At 42.1% G+C, this 17,328-nt stretch overlaps 1 protein-coding gene and 1 long non-coding RNA gene across 10 annotated transcripts in view; one reads left to right on the plus strand and one right to left on the minus strand.

The window, feature by feature from the left end:
- On the minus strand, nucleotides 1-10,909 carry LOC143900537 (uncharacterized). The gene is made up of 3 exons (XR_013257812.1): nucleotides 3,514-10,909; nucleotides 3,189-3,306; nucleotides 1-3,100 (listed from the first exon to the last, which is right to left on the minus strand). It is a non-coding gene; the product is annotated as an uncharacterized LOC143900537 (long non-coding RNA).
- The window catches only part of Tfap-2 (transcription factor AP-2), a 217,713-nt gene that overhangs the window by 182,345 nt on the left and 18,040 nt on the right, over nucleotides 1-17,328 (plus strand). For all 9 annotated transcript variants that reach the window (XM_077411981.1, XM_077411978.1, XM_077411979.1 and 6 more), the window contains one exon: nucleotides 15,654-15,852. In XM_077411981.1, coding sequence (XP_077268107.1) covers nucleotides 15,654-15,852 — 199 coding nt within the window. The remainder of the gene's footprint in view (nucleotides 1-15,653; nucleotides 15,853-17,328) is intronic.

Raw genomic sequence — 17,328 nt, forward strand, 5'->3', positions numbered from 1 at the left:
AATTGCGAAAATACTTATCAGTATCTTATTTTATAAATTTTGACAGAAACAGAAATGCGCGCAGTCGCGTACTCATCGAAAGTTTAGGAGACAAGAGGTCCGATGCTGTTTTATGACGCATATCTCACGATAACAGTCCTCTTGCAGAGATGTCGTTTGAATTTTGACCCGTAATTTTACGCCGCGCGTAACACAAAGCCCCGCGATCGTGGGATCGTTCGATTCGGAATTTATTCCGCGGGGGTAAATTTATGCGTTGCATAAAATGTGCAACGCGCGCCACCTCGAAATAGCGAGGCGCCGGCGATAATCCCGACACAAAACGGCCACTGCGCGACCGGAAATATAAAGTAACCGCACCGGCGGGACTTGTCGCCCTTAATTAGAATTTATCTCTCTCTTGCTCTCCGTCGTGTCAAGGGCAGGCGATCAGATTTCTAACCGTTTGTGGAAATAAACCTACGGCTCTATCTCTCTCCCATTGCGTATATGTAAAAGTGATGTGACGGTGGGCTTTTATGCGAGCGACCGTTCCTCTCGTAATACCGATCGTTGAAAGAAATTGTAAAATCTTGTAAATGGCAGAATTATCGAAGAGCGTCGCATTGAATCGCAACGCGACGAATTATTTGGTTTGCGTGTACGGTCAAGTTTAACTCCCGGTTTAGCTTCTTTCCTGGAAAGTTCTCTACATATCTGCAAAGATTAATCGTCAAGATATAAATCTGAAAAAATATCGAGCTTTGTGTCTAATTTTTGTGTCTAATTTACGTCGCAAAATATTGTCTAATACTATGTAATAAAATGTTTTTCTTGTTCGCTCTGCGCATTTACGTTTGAACAAAATGGTCTTCTCGATCTTCGCGGGACTACACCCGTGGTGAATGAATTTTTTGATTTAAATTTATCTTCCGAATAAGCGATTCAGAACACATTCACGCGTATAATATTCCGCGATTGCGTAATTTCGAGCGAGTTACGCGGCAAAGGAGGATGTATTATGGATCGCGGTGGAGGCAGATTATAAGGAAACTTGCATCATGCCCAATTCCGCGAGCGATACGCCTCTCGTCGGCTCGTGTCAATGCGAGATCGAATCGCGGCCAGCGTCTTGCGAAAGTATCACGCTCACCCAAGACCGATCGTATCCGATCAACGAACTGAACGTATACGAGAGGACTCCCGAGAGTTTGTCGTGGAGGTTACACCTATGGCTTGAAATATATGTAACTTTCGATCTATGAATTAATTACGAAATCGTACCGCGTTACCGCCGCCCAATATGGTAGCGGTAATTTTCGTCGCTTTAGCCGAGAGGACGTCAAAAGTGCCGCGCGCTTTCTCCCGAACGCGCAAGTTAGAAACCAAAGTGAGAGGAACGTGATTTAATTTCACCCTGATGCGCCCTAATTTTTAAATAAACTTCACGACGAAGGTGTCGTGGTCGTGAAACCGCAACAAAAATCAATTAAGGAGTCGTCTCGTCAGGGCATGTATTAGATAAAGTTTTCGATTTCGGATTTTATATCAAATTATATGATCAGCTTTGCAGTCGATTTTTTATGTGGCTCCTTACCGACTATTTACTCTAGAAAATCGATCTCGAAAATCACAACGTTTGCATTACTTCATACAGACGGCCAGAAAAAGAAGGCTCTATCACGGTTTCGATCACATATTTTCGCATTTTTTGATTAGATGAAGTGAGAAAAAAAACATTGCTTTTTGTACATTAGATTTCGAAGAATCCGATGCAACCATAAAATATATAGTTTACCGGAAATATCGCTGCTAATTTTTTAGTTTATTTTACTAAAAATGCGGTAATCGAGCAGACATTTTTTGGTTGAGGTGAGGTTGGGAAGACTTGGCAACGCCGCTGGCTAATCACTGTAGTTGCAGGTTATGGGGCTCGTCTTTCTTAGCCGCGCGAATTGGATAGTGATTGACACTCCTGTCATGCGTTTTGAAACCCTTTCTCAGTACGTGTCAAAATTCAATCGAAAAGTATTTTTCTCACTTGTAACCTTTCTCGACGACTCGCATGATCAACTGATCAAAACGAAGTCAAATGAAAAAAATCACATAATTTGGAAAAAGTAACATACTTTGTCACGTATGAAATTTTACACCATACGTCATAAAATTATTTTTCCCTTAGCAAAAATTGCCTGAAATATATTTCTGAACGTAAAAACCTACAAACAGTCACATGACTAACACGTAGCGAGACGCCTACCTTAATCAATCAATTGATGATACTTTACGAAAGCTCCGCGATCGTCACATGCATGAATATTAATACCGACGAGATTAACGTATATTTATTTCTACTATTAAAATATGCTATAGATATTTTTTTTTAAGGAGAAAGTAAATTGATCAATTAAGCCATTTACATGTTGCGACAAAAGTCACGAAAAATTTCAGAAAATGCACTGTTATAGATAAAAAATTACAAATCAGTCATTTTGATAATTCTAGTGTTAAACTCCGTGGAGCGCGTACGGAGATCTATATAGTTACGTCGATATAGCGATTTAGCTGGTGTCATTTAGGAAACGTGTGATTGTAGGAAACAACGACTTTTAGAGCCCACATACGGGCACGGGCCACAAACGTATTACGCGGCGACCCTCGTTTTCAACGACGATTTAATTCTTCTCGTCTCTTCGGATCGTCGCGTCGCACAATGGCCGGAGAACCTACCTACCGGAGCGCGTGGAATCGTGCGTGTACGCACTGCGAGAGGAGGTGTGAAGGAGAGAGAGAAAAAAAAGATGAAAAAAAAAAGAAATACAGTGCGTGCCCGCGGGCGGATCGGATTTCGTTCATTGTCATTGTAATTTCTTGGCGGGGTGTAGTTTTCGGGGCGTTCCTCACCACAGGGGTATTACCTACAGATGGCTGTTTGTTCGAATGTCACCGAGGGTTATTATATGCCTCGTTACTCGTCCCGCGACAGCTTATTTGGCCGTTCTTTTTCTATTCCGCTTCTTTCTTCTCGCTCTTCGCAACCATCCCTTCCCCTCTCTCTCTCTCTCTCTTTTCGCGTCTCGCACGTTCTTCTTTTCCTCCCCGTGAATCTTTTCATTTTTTTCTGAAACCGGTACGAATACGCGTAAGATGCAACATGAATCCGATACAATGTTATTTAAACATCTAAACTGAATATATATTAAACATACATTTGGATTGCGATTCTTGTCTAACGATTTATATCGAAGGGTAACGTTGTAATTTGTTACTTCTTTTGACTTTGACTCAATTGAAATATCTTCGATGTTTCTGTTGGATCGGATTTATCTAAAAACATATTTATAATAATTGTCTATATAGGTGGCAGGATGTAAATGTCTTACATTTGCTCTCACAATCAGTCGCGTATTTTGTTCCGAAACGGTAATTGTAATAACGATAATATATAAAATATAGTGTATATATATATCCAAGGCATTATATCTAAGCGCGTTTCGCTTCTCGGAAGCCGGTTATACAATTATCGCGGCTTACCTTGGCTCCGTCACTCGACGACGACGTGCTCCAGTTTAGCTCCACTACGAAGTATCGAGGACGAACGGATTCTTTTGCTAGCGACGACGCTCTACGAAATTTCTATCGTATAGCTGCGTATGTACCAGTTGAAGCAATTGAACGAATTTTCGATCTGCGAATCCATCGTTTTATTTACGCGTACGTTTAATTACATACCTTGAAAAGCGATCGATCGCGCGTGCAATTTTGTGGCCGAAAACAATTCGAAAACTGATATCTGTTTTCGAGAAAAAAAGGATTTCGCGAACCGTACAGCTGTGCAGTTCTAAAGAGAAAGACCAAGACTAACAGTCCAAGTTATAAAAAAAAAAATTATGTACTTCTATTATAATTTAAAAATTATTACTTGATATAGGAATATATATTCGAAGGTACAGATCTTTTTATTATACGTATTAGCTAATTTACTTAAGACAACACGTGTTCTACAATACAAATTTACACGGATTAATTTATTATTCACACAGTACAGCCACATGAGAAGAATTAAAAGTAATTAATCATTCAAAGAAGGCCAACCAACGACACAATCGTGCGGCTTTAATGGTTCTCTTCTATTCGCGCTATTCAATATCTTCACTTTGCCGCTTCTCGCAAGCCAGCGGATGTTGATTATCGCGTTCTTTATTCCCATTGATTCTACTTGCGATGGCAGATTGGCAAATTATGATAATAATCTTCATTCTTTGCATTTGCCGGAAATATGTCTCTTATTAAACATACGCTCGTGTGAAAATGAGTTTAATTTAAATCTAAATCACGGCGACACTACGCCGAGGGAGAAGTACGCTGATCGATTCCAAATTTCGAGTGTCGAAGAGGTGTGAGTGCCTTTCTTACATTGTTCAGCAGGCGGGACCGTTTCGCGCACGGTCCCCCCCCCCCCGAATGGAGGGCGCCCACCATCTTTGTATAAAGGCAGCTAAACTCCTAAAATCAATCCCTAATGAAATTAACGATCGCCACGTTGCCCGTAGTTGCCCCGGGGGCCAGGTGGATCCCTGCCTGGCGGAAACCCCCTCGGCGCGGAGCCCCTTCACGAAGGCCGAAAAGTCACACCCCAGTCACACCAGCTAACCAATCAAGGTCGAGAAGTAAGCGAAGTCGTTTGGTACGCGTCGATTGGTTAAGTTTCCGGTGCGATGATTGCCCAGGAAATTATTTTGTGCGTGTCCAGGACGCACGTGTTGAGCGTGGCCCAGGCCTCAAGGCTATTCGCAGATGGAGATATTTCCCATAGTGACGCAGTCACGTATGGTGGCGGTAATTGTTTCACGCTGATGCTCGTGCTGCCGCTCCGAGCTTTGTTCGAGATACGCGAAGTTTTCTCCTTTCTTCGAAGTCGTCGTTTTGTCGCTACAGGACACGTTAAGTGGCGCGCATCGACGTGAGTTGACGTAGATCATGATCGCGAGTCCAGCGAGTCCCCGAAGCCGGATTTAATTTCGGCTCGGAACGCAACGTAAGCGTCGTATACGTTCACCACGAACGCTTACGAACGAAATGCGATGTAATAAATAGCGCTTGTCGTAACGTCACACACGCAATCTCTAAACGTTACACGCGATTTCAAGATGATCGTTATTACCGCCGAGAACGAAATATGAAATGTTCTCTTGACACATTCCGTGCCGACCACCGGTGGTCCACGCTAAACTTTCCATTCATGCCGTTTAATATTTGAATGTAGAATAGTCAATCACATAGTATACCTTTTGATAGTATATGCGGCCTGATGCGAATGGACAGTTGCGCAAAAGCAGCGCGATTCGAAACGTGTAAATCAGCAGCTTGGATCAGCCGTGGACATTTTCTGCGACTCTGAAAAGCTCAAAATGGAACGAAAATCATGCGTTATCCATTGATCTAGGAAAAGTTATTTTTTTTATTTAAAAATTACACAAGATTGCCGGTCCAGCCTTGATGCTATCCTCGACGAGGATGAAACTTTGTAAGCGATTGCACTGTTTGCACCTGTTTGCAAAATCCACGCGGATGCAATAATTGCGCATCGCCTGTCGGTACTCCGTGAATGCTATGTCAATTTATAGTGTATCGATACACAGTCGTAATAATCGATATTATATAATCGCGTCATAAATCATACGTATAGGTGCGCGCGCCGCCGAGAGTGTGCCTCTCATTAGAATCACGGACGCGGCGGGACGGTTGCATCGCTCGTTCACGAAATGATTTCTCCAAACAGCCCGCGGCTGTGGATAATAGCGAATCGCCAGACCCCGGCATCGACGAGAGTTTCTTTTCTCTAACTTTACGACACGGATGAATTAACGACGAGCATCGGCGAGCCTATCTGTCTTCAGCTCGTTTATGTTTGTTGTCAGTTTGCTTTCTTCTTCCTTCTGCTTCCTCCATCGAGATGTTCGGGTTCCCTCTCTCCCTCCCTCTCTCTCTCTCTCTCTCTCTCTCTCTCTCTCTCTCTCTCTCTCTCTCTCTCTCTCTCTCTCTCTCTTTCTCTGCTTTCCGTCCCTTTACTTAGCAATCTCAAACTTGAAGCTCGAACTTCATAAAAGTAACATTCTTGTCATGAGAATTTATTCTCATGATTGATAGGTGCAAAAACATATGTTTGTCGTAAACGATTTAAAATATATAAAATAAGGCGTGACGAAGTTTTAATGTCGTAATTAAGGTTATTTCGCGTTCATTTATTTCTTTACGTATTTTTTGTGATTAGATAATAGAATATGAGAAATGCTGTCGATTGCTTTGACACGCACGGCAACGTTTCCCAGAATTTTTAACTAATATTTAGTTTTCAGTTGGATACATTTTTGCATTAGATCTAATCGTTATTCATGATTGTTAAAGAAAGGATTCACTACACCTAATGTATGAATGTGAAGTGCATCTTGAGCAATTGCTAGGAATGGAGAACTGCAATTAATAAGTAATTTAACGAAAAAAAAAAAGTAAAGGAGGAGGGAGGGAGAGAGAGAAATGATCGTTTTTCTGTAATATTAATTAACCCTGGCGTCGCACGTGACATGCGCCAATTTTAATGCGTACTATCTGCAAGTCATGAACATATATCAATTTGCTATCTGTACATCTAAATGAACATTTCCAGCTACGTCATTGCTCAATCATCGAGCGTGTATATTGATTGTAGAGGCATTTCGTCAGTCCATCTTCTAATTGACATACTTTTCATTTGTCATATTCTCCTTTTAATAATTTGGGAAAAAACCCACGAGGCAAATAACTTCCCCGTCAATAATACTTTATTATAATGAATTTATTACAATTAGTCAATGGGTATCGCTATTTGATAATATTAATGATATCGTTATTTCTTCAACAGTTAGAAGTGACATTTATACAAGACATTACATAAGCTGTTATTACGTTAGACAATATTATTAACTCGATTTAAATAGCTTTCTATATAATGAGCCGGCAATTATACGTCTAGAAATTATATGTCGGTGTATACGTCTCATCAAGGACCTTGAACACACGCCTTATTCACGTTGTATCCATAAAAATTTCTAATATCGCTATCGCAAGATTTCTTTTTTTTTTTATTAATGGTAATAATAATCGCTTCTAATAACGTGATTATTAAACTTGTTTCTGAGTTTTCAAGGGCAATTGAAAGAAAGACTATCGTCGTTCTTGTAATACATCGACATCGATTGAACGACGCCGTATTAAATTGTTTTCGCTGTCTTTTTAAATGTTATACACTTGCCTTTTGTACATTGCTTTTGCTAATGCTCTTTATGCAGATAACAAGAACCACCTTTATCTTAAGAATTGGCTCGTAGAGAACGACGTGAGAGATCAATGGAGCGCGCATCTCGAATGACGGCGCTCTGTTCGAAGAAACATGTCGACGGGACGAACTTAGGCAACATGAGAAAGTAACTGGATCGAAAGAGATGTTTTCGTTTCCTTTTTTCTTTTCTTTTTTTTCAATCTACGATTTTATAATGTAAGGCTCGTACGACTGCGTTCATTCATCGATAGGTTTTATCGACCAAATTAGAGCACAATTTAGCCTTAACATATCATTACACTATATTATCTTATTATCTCTCTTATCAATTAAAATACTGTATTCAGTCTTCAGCTTCACCCTAGACGACTCAATTGAATTAACTAACCATGCGCCTTGTGAATATTTTATTACGTATTCAATTGTATCTTGAGTGTACTCTATATCTTTCGATACAAACAAAGGAATCTTTTCTCAGTTTATTTTAAGGATTATAAACAGGAGAATATCATAAACATTCAGCTATCAAGTTTTAAGACCCAATTAAATTATATCTAATACATCGTATTCATTAATAACGTTAATAACTCAAAATAGAAAAATGGATTTATCATTGCCTATTATCTACATGGCATACTCGATAATAACCATGCAACGTCTGTACGTCTAATATGGACTCTAGATGCGACGTTAATGGACGGTATTGTGCTCAGATTTTATTAATTTTCATGTGCACAATCGCGGTAACTTCCTTAACTCCCCACTCTACCGAACATGGATTCTGCATATTATCATGTCTGCATGTGGTTCTCACGACCACACCGGTTTTCCAAGAAAAAAAAAAGAGAACGCGTGCATGCCCACCTACGGCGAAATTGTCGCGTTTCGCCACCGTCGCAGTTGTTACATTGATGGCCAATGTGTTCCTCACAACCGCGCCTTGGTAGCCTCCTCTCGATCGCTTCCATTGGAATGAAAATTACACCGGCCCGACCTGCAATCGCTATTAGCCGCCGAGGATATACGCCTGCGGAACGCTGCTACCGTGCCGGCGAACGACGCGAGTCGCACATATATACGTGCCTGCCAGACTTTTCCTCAAGCGCTGGAAATAACGACTCGTCCACCCAGGACGGGAGTGAAAACGCGATGAAATCATCCGGAGACAAGCACAATGCAGTTAAATAGCTGGACACAAACACCTAGATTGCGACGTATCCAAAGTTCGTCGCAATCATAGTGGCGGTGTCGAGAACGTTGCCTTGTTAATGTCACTCTTCTACGAATCTGACTGAGTTTCATGAGGCGGAAAGATAAAGAGAGAGAGAGAGAGAGAGAGAGAGAGAACGAGAAGAAAAAGCGACAACGATTTATATAACACGGAGTCTCTGTAATAAATGCGGCGCGTCGCCGGGCATAGCTTTCAGCTTCACATTTGCGTTGCTACATTTCCTCCTGCAACGGCGACGTGTATTTTCCCGCGCGCGAACGATTAATTTCTTGCTTGGCTATCGCGTAGTCGCGGTTGTTGTGACTCCTTGTGACGCGAAAGAAATCCCATAGCGCGATAAGGGGGAAGGCAAAATCGACGACCGACGGTCGGCTGAATGGTGGATGCGAGCGGAGAACAGACGGGTTCTCTGAGCGAGCGAGGCGAGCGAGGCGAGCGAATCTCCGCCTTCGTATCGTCTTAAGAGTCTTAGACCATTGTTGTTTATGATCTATCTCGTTAGACATTCTATGAACCGCGGCTCTATGACGGGGAATACCTGGCCGCGATCAAAACCGGCCGGCGCGCGTTGTTGTGCAACGCGTTGTGCGGAACGTAAGTTTGCGTTACTTAACCGCCGACTGAGATCTTTCTTTGATCGAACCCCGAGGTTCGCGAGCGAGCGGCGAATCTAATCTCGCGAGTATCGCATCTTTTGTCAAGATCGCCGACGCGTCGGTACATTCATCTTCGATGTTTCCTCTCCCCTTTACAAGCGATTCTCTTATTTATTACCGTGATTGTCGGTTTTAGCGAATACCTACAGATCTCAATTATCATTCTCCCATCGGAACTCATTTTTCGGATCAGCTATAGATAGATTTTTGCTTATAAAAACTTTATTTGAGATTTTAATAAGGGTCTCGCGCGTCAAGCGGCACGATTTTTAAGACGAATTTTCGAGCAGAGCTCGAAATGTATTACTGACGCAATGATATACCATCTCGACGTTTCCATTCAACCTCGTTTCAACGAAACGAGCGCCGATTAGCCAACAATCCCGATGAACCAAGTCATACAAATAGACGCGCATTTATCGCGCTGACGCGGACGACGAAACCTTTCCGCACCGATTTCACCTTGCGGATCGTATTTATCTTATTTAACAAGATCCCCCACTCGCGTGCGTGTCATAAAATAGAAACGGCGAGCGGCTCTCATGCCGAGAGAGACTCTTGATGGTTAAGCGGCCGCTTATTGTCATCACCTTTGACTCTCGACAATGTTACCGCACTTAGAGACGGTTGTAAAGCTGCGATATGTTGTTCGAACGCTAGCGCTTAGCTTGCGCGACAGCTTCGCCTTTTACGGCAAACTACCTGTCTGTCGGCCAGTTGCTCAGCAGCCGACGGCGATGAGATGAGCAGCTGATCCGCGCGGCTGCATCGATTTATCACTTTTCCACGCTATCGACTTCGAAGTGGAATTTAATTAAGCCGCCCACGGCTCACGACTCGCGCGGTCGATGGTTTTACGAGCCGCTCGTCGATGAAGCGTATAGCTCTAGTCGCCGCGCCGCATTTCCCAATAACCCTCTCGCGCGCACACACGCATTTGAGGCGACTCCTAATTAGGATTAAATAGAAACGATTATGCAAATGGAGATTTGCTTACCGCGGTCTTGCACACGCCGCCTAGTTGCGCTCGTTAAGACTATAAATAATTCCTATAGGCTTTACTCTAGCGGTACCGTTTACTCGCTCGTTGAAATTGTCTCTCATCCTTATCCATTCCGATAAAAATCACGTTGCAATTTTCTTGACGTTATCAGAATGCATAATATTCTCAACTATAACCTGTGTACAATAAAGATGACGGACAACGATGCTAAGCGTGCTTAAGATCCATACGTAATAAGATTGTAATATCGTCTATTATCGAGCTATTAGAAATTTTTATAACGATGTTGTTTAATCAGTCTGCAACCTGTTTTTAATGATATACGATCAAGTTATGCCAGAAATTTGATTGAAAATTACTTGATATTCGTAATTTCGGCACGCTATAAAAACTTTTATTTTAACTAGATGTATGTGTAACACCTCGACGCATTCAGAGGAATAAGGAATTATACCGATCGAATTCTTTTGTATTACGTAATAATTGAATACGTTAGGCGATACAATGGAAAACATAAGCTCCGTATTCCAGCGTGGATTGACATTTTTAATAATGGCATGTACAATGAGACAGCAACTTTTGACCGTTCATTGAACGATAATTTAGTTCTGCGAAAAGTTACAAACTAGATCACACGTTATTTTAGTAATCTCATAATTCACAAAATTACTACTTTATACGTTAGTACTAATTGCAAATGCAAAATTTTCTTAGAATGTAAATCTGTGAATATATATGTATGTTAAAGTAATAAGATTTATTTTCCTAGTTAGCATTTTATTAAATTAATGTTGGAAATCCATATGTACATATATAGGTTTACTTCAAACACATTATCACAAATATCATTCAGATAAATAAATCTTTTTATAAATTTAAGCATATTTTATGTATCTTTAAATATCATTTTCAATAATGTCTGATAGAGAAAAATTGAAATTTTTAAATCATCATCAATCATTTCTTAAAAGATACAAGAAAATTTATAAAATTATTTAAATTCAATTATGTTACAAAACACTTTAGCAGTATATCTTTTCAGCTCTTTTTATATTTTTCTAAACGGAGAAATCTAAAATTCTGTGTCATTTTACAATACAAATGCGGAAAAGACCAATGCACTCGAAGTAATTTTTATTCACTTATTCCGCTCGATGCTTCGGGCACGATTCGAGACAGGAGAAAAGCTCGTGTTACGAGCCGAGTCTTCTCATAGGTTACTTCGGAGATATTTCTCGGAACAGACGCGCAAGAACGCGAAGACGTAAGAACGTAAAGTGTTTCCTGTGTCATGGTCGCGCGTGATTCAGGCTGCTGTGTAATCGAGAGACTCCAGACGGTATAAACGGTCGCGAACGATATATACTTACAAACTATGCGCGACCAAACTTGAATATTATAGATCCTAACGCGCGTTTCGTACGAGTTATCAAGCCGATCTGCAATTATTAATCGAGGGACGAACCGCACGACGTTTCGTTCCGCGACGCGCTGCGCTCGCAGGCTGAATCTGCGATAGCCGTAGCCTTAGCGCATTGACAAATTATCTAGCGTTATTTTCCCGAGCACTATCTAAAGGTCTGAAAATACGACGACGGCAATTTCATGAGAAAGAGACTCAAGTGCGTGTCACAAGTCACAAGTGCGTTGTTGCTCGACGATGCTCGCGGATATAACTCGCTCATTCGTAGACACAGAGTTCGCTGCTGAATACATTCAAAATTATTATTATTTGTTGGAATTCTGTTTCTCAGTGTTCCCGAAATCCTGGGACGAAAGAGAAGACATCTCAGTTTTGTATATAATACATAAATATTATTTAACTATATACTTATATATGATGTATAAATATACAATATATATTATATTTAATGCTACATCAATATATTACGCAAGAATTAAGAGTAAACATGACAACGAGATCAATCATGATTTATTGGAGACGAATCTCGAATCAAGTTCTTATACGAATCCGCTTATTCCTGCCGCACGGTTATCGAATTACCCGACATAGAAGTGAGTAATTAAGCGGCGATAGAGAGATAGTGGCATCCGTCCGATGAGTGAGACGGTTTCGCAATTCACACGGCGAAAGGTTACGGCAGCTCACAATAATTATACGCTTTGCACTATAGATGCGCCGACCCGACGGATAAAATAAGCGAAGCCTGAGCTATTCTCATTAAATAAATTAATAATACGTTCGTAAACCGTTACTAGAATCGAGATAAGTGTTCGAGATAGCAACATCGGACGGTTAGAAATGCTCGCAGCACTTAGGCGTTCTCTAAATGATGTTCTCTAACGACGCGTACGTGCCGCCGTTGGTACTTGACCAACCGAATCACAACTGTCTTTCGAAAACTACGCATTTCGCGATAGATTTTGCAAGATTTCAATTAAACGCGACCATAAATTCGGCGGATATACGTCAAGTCTCGGATTGCGACAGCAATGAAAACAGGGCACCTATATAGTCCGGATTATTCTGTACCATTCGTATAAATTCCTCGTAAAATTAGTTGGTTTCGCATTGCAGAACTGCGTTCAATTTTAAATGAGTATCATCTACGAATTACGACGGATCTGTGTTCATGCAAGAATCGAGCAAAACAACGCGTTACAATCTGCAGTTGCGATCCATGATACAAGAATATATAGTGCCGGATAAAAATACTACAAAGCTCGAATCTTGAACGAGGAAGATTAAAATCATCCACAAATAACAATGCTTGAGGTCGGTCGACAGCGAATACTTCCGGTAGGAATAGCCAAGCGCGATCGGGTGAAAAAAGGGGAGAAAGAGATATATCATCGTATGCGAAGGGAGGAAAAAGTAGATAATATTAAAGTCCCCCTCCCCCCCCCCCGATATTCCTAAGTGCCAAAGTATACGTTGAGAGAAAAAAAAAGGGACGATACTTGTCTTAATGTAACCCGTATAAAACCCGTACTTAACGTGTCCGCTAATATCAGGCCCGGGAAAGAACGAGGAGGGAACGCACGCTTGACGGCGCGAGTCACGGAGATCGTGTACCCGCCGACACCCGTCGTTTCTTCCTTTCTTCCCATCCTCTCTCCGACATCATTTCGATGTTACCAAATTGTTCGACCAACGCCGGCTGCCAGAACCGTTACGCATCCGTTCATTCTCTCTCTCTCTCTCTCTCTTTCTCTCTTTCTGCCGCGGCTTCCTCTCGAACGTTATAATTTATAAGCTCGACAAGTCGACCTATTTGGTGCGCACAGAAATTGATTATTCGTTTGACCGGCCGGATCGAGACATCGACAGGGATCGATACCGACGGCAGTCATAGATAATACGGACAACTTGTTTACTTTCTCCCCTTCGCTCGCCCGCGATGCTCGGCACGGCCGCGGCCGCGGCGAGGACCCGAACGACGACTTCGACGTCTTCCGTGCTTGAATATATCAAGCTCTGTATTTTCGAGGCGATCGCGACGTACGTACGCCCTCGGCGTACAACTCGGCACGTCGCAATCGCCCTTTACTTACGTTTCGACGAGTAACGAGACGAACGCGTCGCGTCGCGCCGCAAGAGCGATAGGAACAGGAATGGTATATACGCTCGGCAAAAATGCCATGAGATATCTATCGGTTAGATTTATAGAGCCGTCCTCGTGTATCTGTCATAACAGGCTGACATTAACTCGCTGAATGACGGTGCGTTTAGTCGAAGCCTCGAAGCGATATATATCAAGCGAAACGCGGCGATAGTTGGTATTAAGACAATAAATATTCCACAGTGAATTTCTCCGTTCGCAGGCAGGACTGTATTTTTCTTTTCGTCGTGCCATTTAAGTTACATATCGCGTTACGTTTCCTGTACATTTGCAGCGGGAAACTTTCCTTTAAATAGAGGTTCTTGTATCACGGGGAATTTGCGTTTCTCTTGATTAGTATAAAAGACGAGGTCAGGATTTCGTCCGCGTAAAATGTCTCTCTCGTTCAGCAGTTTCCTTGTATCGAAACGTAAAATTTTGACGCAAGATACATCTCTCGTGCGTTGGCGAAGATGAAGAGCCCCGGCGAGTTATAAGTTGACCATCTCTTTGCCATGTAATAACGCGCTTTGTCCGGGCCCCAAGACACGATATTAAGCATTCCCGGGCAACGATGCAATAATGCGGAGCTGGCCGATGCATAGGAGCTAAAACCGGAACGGTACGGGCGAATTTAAAATATTCGCCGAAGATATTGCCCCGATCACGTAAATACACGTATACAACACATACAGAAAGAGAGAGAGAGAGAGAGAGAGAGAGAGAGAGAGAGAGAGAGAGAGGGAGAGAGAGAGAGAGAGAGAAGAGAAAAAGGGTGGAAGGGAGGTTGTATAACATAATTTCGGATCGGGATCTTTGGTTCCGGTATTTCTTGCTCCACCGAGTTGCGAATCTCTCACTTTGACCTACGAGAATGGACTATGCGGCAGTCTTAACTGGATTATTACATTCCTTCGCCCGCTGGACGAAACTGATTATTATCGTTCTGTCGACGGGAACGAAAACGGGATATCGGGATAAGTCGTGAGAAATCTCGCGAGATCTATACGCGACATCGATCGCGATATCGCCTCGCCGGAATTTATTTCTCATTCCCGAAGTATAACGAACTCCATTAATAAAACTCGTTTAGACGCTCGTTAGATGAAAAAGTTGAGCTTGGGCCCTCGATAACTCCGGTAAATCTTTCCTCGACTCATTAGAGCTATTAAGTCGCGCCATTACACCGATTGCTTATCGATGATGTAACTTATCGATGGGAGGAGATCGTAACGGTCGCACCGGCTGTGCGAACTGAAAATCTATCAATGTATTTCAGCTATGAGTAATGCCAAGATATTCATTCATTTGCCGAGATATTCCAGCGATCTTACAATCCGTGCGCAATATGTCGAACGTAACATATTCGATTAGCATACACCAAACATCTACTAAATAAGATAATTAAGTAGTACACGCGAAAGGTAGTTTGTCGAAATTTTATTTTTCTTTATTATAAGCAATTATATCCATTAAATATCTCATACGTATTATCTGCTTTTTTATTGACGCGTCTCAAGATTTTACCAATTAACGCATTAATCTTGTGTGTAGACAGTTCTTTGATGATCCTAATTTTAGGATCCTAAAGGTCTACTGAATAAGATAATTAAGTGTATTAAGGTACAGATTTTATTTTCTTTTATTATAAGCAATTATATATGTAAAAAATATCTTATACGTATTATTTGCTATTTTATTGACGTTCCGAGATTTTTAACGCATTTTGACATTTTGCTCTCTTGTCGATAGATAGTTTCTTGTTTTGTTTTATTTTTATTTCCTCATTTCTTACGAAGGGTCTGCTTTATGCTTAAAGTACGATATATGCCAAATAGATATTTTGGTATTCTTGATAGAATCTTTTAAGGCTACTCTAACCGTTACATTTTAAACTTTACAGATATGAAACCTTCGGACAGGAGCGAGAAGGCTATGTTGTCCGGAAACGCGCAACCGTCGGACGTATTCTGTTCGGTCCCAGGACGATTATCGTTACTAAGCAGCACCAGCAAGTACAAAGTTACGGTAGCGGAGGTACAAAGACGACTGTCGCCGCCGGAATGTTTGAACGCGAGTCTCCTCGGTGGCGTGTTACGAAGGTAAGAGACCGATTTAAAAGCGATTTTATTTGCACACAAATAAATCTCGCGCGCAAAAATCAATACATCGATCGTTCGCGTTTCCCTGTCATGTTTCCCCGTTCGCGATAAGTCGAGATTCGTCGATTCGCATGGGTGCAATAATTCTCTTGTCCCTTTTCACTTATTTTTTTCCCCAGCAGAGTTCTCTCGATAAAGAGAGACAGAGAAGGAGCGGTTCATTCATCCGTTTTTAATCACGCACGCTTCGAACCCTTTGGGCTCTCGGCGATCCATAAGCAAACCGTTAGAATAATTTGGCATCACGCGCGAGAGATTAAATGTCGTTGCTATGAGAATCACCGCGGCTTTCACAAAATGGAGATCGACATAGGTAGCCGATACCGTTGTCTAAAAAAAAATTGTAAAAATTGTAGAAAAAAACACCAAAATTTAAACTATCTAAAATTAAAATTTTTACCAAAGAAAATTCCGTGTCAATGTGTACAAGAAATACGAGAGGCTTCCAATCTGCGTGCATCGATATGATGATAATGAATCTCTTGCGCGTTCGCTCGCGGGCTTCTACTTTAAGTCGATCGTATGCGCGCGGATTGAAAATGTGGCTCGATCGCGATTTCTCGCATGAATAAGTATTCCGTCGCGCGCCGAGGCGACACGCGAGATAACCGGTGCAGCATCCCGCTTCCTACGGAGCGGAGGCGCATTGAAGACGCAACAATCCGCGGTCCCGGATATATGTATCGCGCTCTGTTATACGGCTCGCCACGGTTGTTGCGGCCGCGCGGTAAGAAATGAAATACGAAACGCACGGCGCGTTGCACATTACCGCCGACATTTCCGGCCACCGTTTCGAGGTAATCGGTACAACTGACACGGGGCGCGATCGGGACAATGCGGGCGCGCGTATAAAAGATCGCGAGACGCACGCTGTTACACGGCTTTATCCGCGGGACTAAATTAATAAACCCGCGCGCGTTCGGCTCATCCGGCCCTCTCATGTGCCCAACCGCGGGCACAGACAGCCACCTACTGATTTATAGACGCTCCTCTCACATGCGAGAGCACCCAGACTTTATCTGATTCGCCGTTTTATCCGGCTAGACTCTAGAGCAACGCGCTCATCGCGCGATGCTTTATCACCAAAGGCATGGATAAATCGCCGTGCAAGCGGCCAGATACACTTCCACGCACTCCGCGCACGACTTTTCGCGGACTGGATCCCTCTCTCGCAACAGAGGCATTACGAAATTACCGTTGAGGCATCGCGAAATCTCGTGCGCCTCGCTTCATTACTTTGCGGTCTTTCGGGAGAATACGCATTCTCCCGGGAAAATTCATAACGTTGCAAATAAGCTTGTGGAAAAAGCTCGACAAATTTGTCATACAGCATCTTGATTTGCTAGACGTTGAATATACCCGATTAAATAATAATACAATTTTTTCAATAATCCTACAAGAAATTTGCATAAAACA

Source organism: Temnothorax americanus, unplaced genomic scaffold, assembly GCF_048541705.1.
Source record: "Temnothorax americanus isolate GAGA-0224 unplaced genomic scaffold, ASM4854170v1 Scaffold3, whole genome shotgun sequence".
In the NCBI taxonomy this organism is placed as follows: domain Eukaryota; kingdom Metazoa; phylum Arthropoda; class Insecta; order Hymenoptera; family Formicidae; genus Temnothorax; species Temnothorax americanus.